Below are 3,657 nucleotides of genomic sequence, written 5' to 3' on the forward strand. Positions count from 1 at the left end.
AGCCAGCATTGTCCAAGCACAAATACCATTCTACTGTTTTGTGAGGCTGAAAAACTGTAGTTTATCCAAGTCCCAGACTTTGAATCATATTCTCAGTCGTGGCCAGCAGAATAACAACATGTTCATACACAGAGATATGAAAGGAGGAGCACATGAAAGAGAAATTGCCAATGGATTGGCAGAGGTTTGCTGGTATCTTCCCTGTGGCAATGAAAATCTTGACGTATTTCCAGAGCCAGTTGCCTTTGCCAATCTGAGAGGAGACATTGGTCAGTCACTCACACAGTTCACTTTTCTTTTTCAAGTGTCAACTGCTACCTTTGTATTCCTGGACAAAGTCGAAGAAAATGAGCACAAGATTCTGACTTCTCTTCAAGATGTGAAATCCAAACTGTTCTTGGTTGTTAACCACAAGGCAGAGAGTACTAAAGAGGACATGATGTCTGTCAAGACAGCACTGAAGGAACTGGATTTACCAAAGACCAGTGTGAAAGTCAAAGACACAAGAGGAAATGTTGCAAGGTTTTCAGAGAAACTTTGCTCAGCCATCAAGACATCTCTGTCTGATGTAAAAACCACATTAAGCATTGAAAACATGCTTGAGAAAGCTGTTGAACTTGGTCTGTCTGTGGATGAAGGCAAAACTGACAAACAAAAGAAAGTTGCTGAGGAGATCATGGATGACATCAGGGTGCAAAGTATACCAGACTACAAAAAACAACAACTTCCTTTGCAAGGCGAAAACTGGAAAAAGTTATCACAGTTAGAGAAGCAGGAATGTAGGATGAAAGATGCTGGAGAGTCAGGCCTCGAAGAGTATAAATCTAATCTACGGGCAACAAACAAAAAAATTAGACAAGAGCAACGCAAACAGAAACTGTCCAAAGGAATGGAGAGTTTTATTGAAACCTTATTGACAAGTGACAAAGAGGAAAGAGATGTTTTCCTTAAGATGATGAAATTCAAGCTTGATGCACACTCTCGGGACAAACTTAGTGAGCTGCGTAATGAATTTAAAGAGCAATGCAAGAAAAACGATGTAAAACGTATTGCAGAGTTGAATCAGGCTTTGGTGGACAGCTCTTTAGGAGTAGAGCACTACATGAGAGAGATGGGGCTGATCTACGAGTTTTCTCTGCAGTCACTAGCTGCTGGTAAAATGTCTGCTCTCCCTGGTTTGGTGGCTGAAATGCTGTTGGATGGATGTCCTTTAGAGCTCTTGGATGGAGATGCTTCCAACATCCCAGAAAGATGGGTGACAGATGTGCTGACGGAGCTTCACAAGAAGGTTGGAGAGAAGAGCAGACTGCTGGTACTGACTGTGTTGGGTGTTCAAAGTAGTGGGAAGTCAACACTCCTCAACACCATGTTTGGTGTGCAGTTTCCTGTCAGCAGCGGCAGATGCACAAGAGGAGCTTACATGCTCTTCCTCAAAGTATGTGAGGACATGCAGTCTAAGCTGAACTGTGACTTTATAGTCCTCATTGACACAGAGGGTCTCAAGTCTCCTCATTTGGCTCAACTAGAGGACAGCTATGAACATGACAACCAGCTGGCTACCTTTGTCATTGGTCTAAGTGATGCTACCATCATCAACATTGCAATGGAGAACTCAACAGAAATGAAAGATGTCCTGCAAGTTGCCATTCATGCTTTCTTGAGAATGAAGCAAATTGGTAAAAAGCCAGTTTGTCATTTTGTGCACCAGAATGCCACTGGAGTTTCAGCTCATGAAAAGACCCAACCAGAAAGAAAGCAACTCTTTGACCAACTCAATGAAATGACTCGGATTGCAGCTGAAATGGAAGGGCACCCTTTCATACAGAAATTCACAGATGTGCTGGACTATGACGTGGAAAAAAACAACTGGAACATCCCAGGACTCTGGCACGGGACCCCACCAATGGCACCGGTGAACACAGGTTACAGTGAAGCTGTGGCAGATTTCAAGAAAAACCTTTTGGAGACAATGAAAAGAGACCAAAGTGATCAGGTTTCACGGATCCCAGAGTTTTTAGAATGGAGGAGAAGTCTGTGGAAAGCAGTCAAATATGAGAACTTCATCTTCAGTTTCAGAAACACTCTTGTGGCTCAAGCGTACGACAACCTTTGCAAGGAGTTCGGTCAGTGGGAATGGAAGTTCAGAAAAGAGATTCTCCACTGGCAAAATGAGGCAGAGTTAGAAATCCTAAATGCAGACAACAAATTAGAACTCCATGATATGAATGAACCGATTAAATCAAAAGAATTGCAGACGTTGGACAAAATAGCAGACCAAGAGACAAAAATGAAGAAGAAACTTGAGGAATATTACAAAAGGACAGACAGACAAGTGCATCTGATAGAGAAATACAAGACTGACTTTTTCAAAAGTATTGAAAGTCTTGCAAAGGAAAACAATCATTCAGTCAAAGATAAACTGAAAAGCGCACTTGAGCTAAGAAAAAGTTCAAAAGAGGCTGAAGACATTCAAAGAAAACACAGAGAAACGATTGAAGAACAAGTTATGAAACTCCTGAGCGACTGCAAACACCACAAACTGTCTGAAGACGAACTGAAACGTGAGTTTGAAAAGATGTGGACTGAAGTCACTGCAAATGTGTCTGGCCTGAAAGAACAAGATATCTCTAAAAGAATCCTCTGCCAGCTCAGAGAACATTTCTTCAACCGTAATGTCAATGAGGATTTACAGAAAATTGGAAATCTGAAAGACATTGGGAAGGATCCATTTAAGGTCAAAAGTGAACATATAAATGAAAACAAGGTTGTCCGCTTCATTAACAAATGGATCTGGGGAAAAGAGACGAAGATGCAGAACTTCACAGATGAAGTCATTGAGTCTTGCACACGGTTTGTATGTGATACTGCTAAAACCAACAAAGATTACAGCGACTGTTTTACAAAGGAGCTTCTGGAAAAAGTAGATGAATCCCTGAAACAATCCTTCAAGGGTTGTGAGTTTGAGTTTGAGTTTGAGTTTGACCTGAAGCTTCACATGTGTGGCATTGCCTCCAGAGAGTTCCAGGAAAAGCACAAGAACTTTTTGTCAGAAAGGGACCCCAAACTTCAGCTGGAGAAGCTCAAGCCTCAGTACTTGTCAGATTTTCTTGATTTGTATGAAGAGAGAGATGACTGCAAAGCAGATGCTTTTGTCAGACTTTGCATCAGACCTGCTGTTGAGGGTTACATCAGTCGATGTCAGTGACTGTTGTTGTCTTTCTCTGGGATCTCAGTTCCCAGAGAAAGGCAACAACAGTCAATCCCCAGGTCGTCACTCTCATAAAAAATGTGATGGACTTTGAGTGGGACTTTATTTAGCCAATATAGTTCAGATCACACTGCCAAATGCCCAAGTTAATTTTTGGACCATATGATATGTTTAGTAGTTGATGTTAATGGATGTGTGAAATAAAGTCAGCGTTTACTCAGTTTTTTTCTTTGTTGCTATGCAATTGGTTTTGGGTGAAGGGTGGAGCAAAGCAGGAAACAAACTTGCAGTAAAGTTATTAAAGTGGGATTGGATGAAGATTTGTACTTTATGCTTTCCAAACAGTCAAACCAAACCCACTCAGTTTTTATGTGGGAGGACAATACAAATTTTAATACATGTAATGTTATGTTAATGGTGTTCTTATGGATTCTTATGGACACTAAAAA

The 3,657-nt window shown here is 41.1% G+C and overlaps 1 protein-coding gene across 1 annotated transcript in view; it reads left to right on the plus strand.

The window, feature by feature from the left end:
- LOC124064524 (up-regulator of cell proliferation-like) overlaps nucleotides 1–3,205 on the plus strand; it is a 6,626-nt gene extending 3,421 nt beyond the window's left edge. Inside the window, exon 2 of the mRNA XM_046399084.1 lies at nucleotides 3–3,205. Within this exon, the coding sequence (XP_046255040.1) occupies nucleotides 3–3,205 (3,203 nt within the window). The remainder of the gene's footprint in view (nucleotides 1–2) is intronic.
- Nucleotides 3,206–3,657: the final 452 nt, after the last annotated feature.

This window comes from Scatophagus argus, chromosome 1 (assembly GCF_020382885.2).
Source record: "Scatophagus argus isolate fScaArg1 chromosome 1, fScaArg1.pri, whole genome shotgun sequence".
Lineage (NCBI taxonomy): Eukaryota > Metazoa > Chordata > Actinopteri > Scatophagidae > Scatophagus > Scatophagus argus.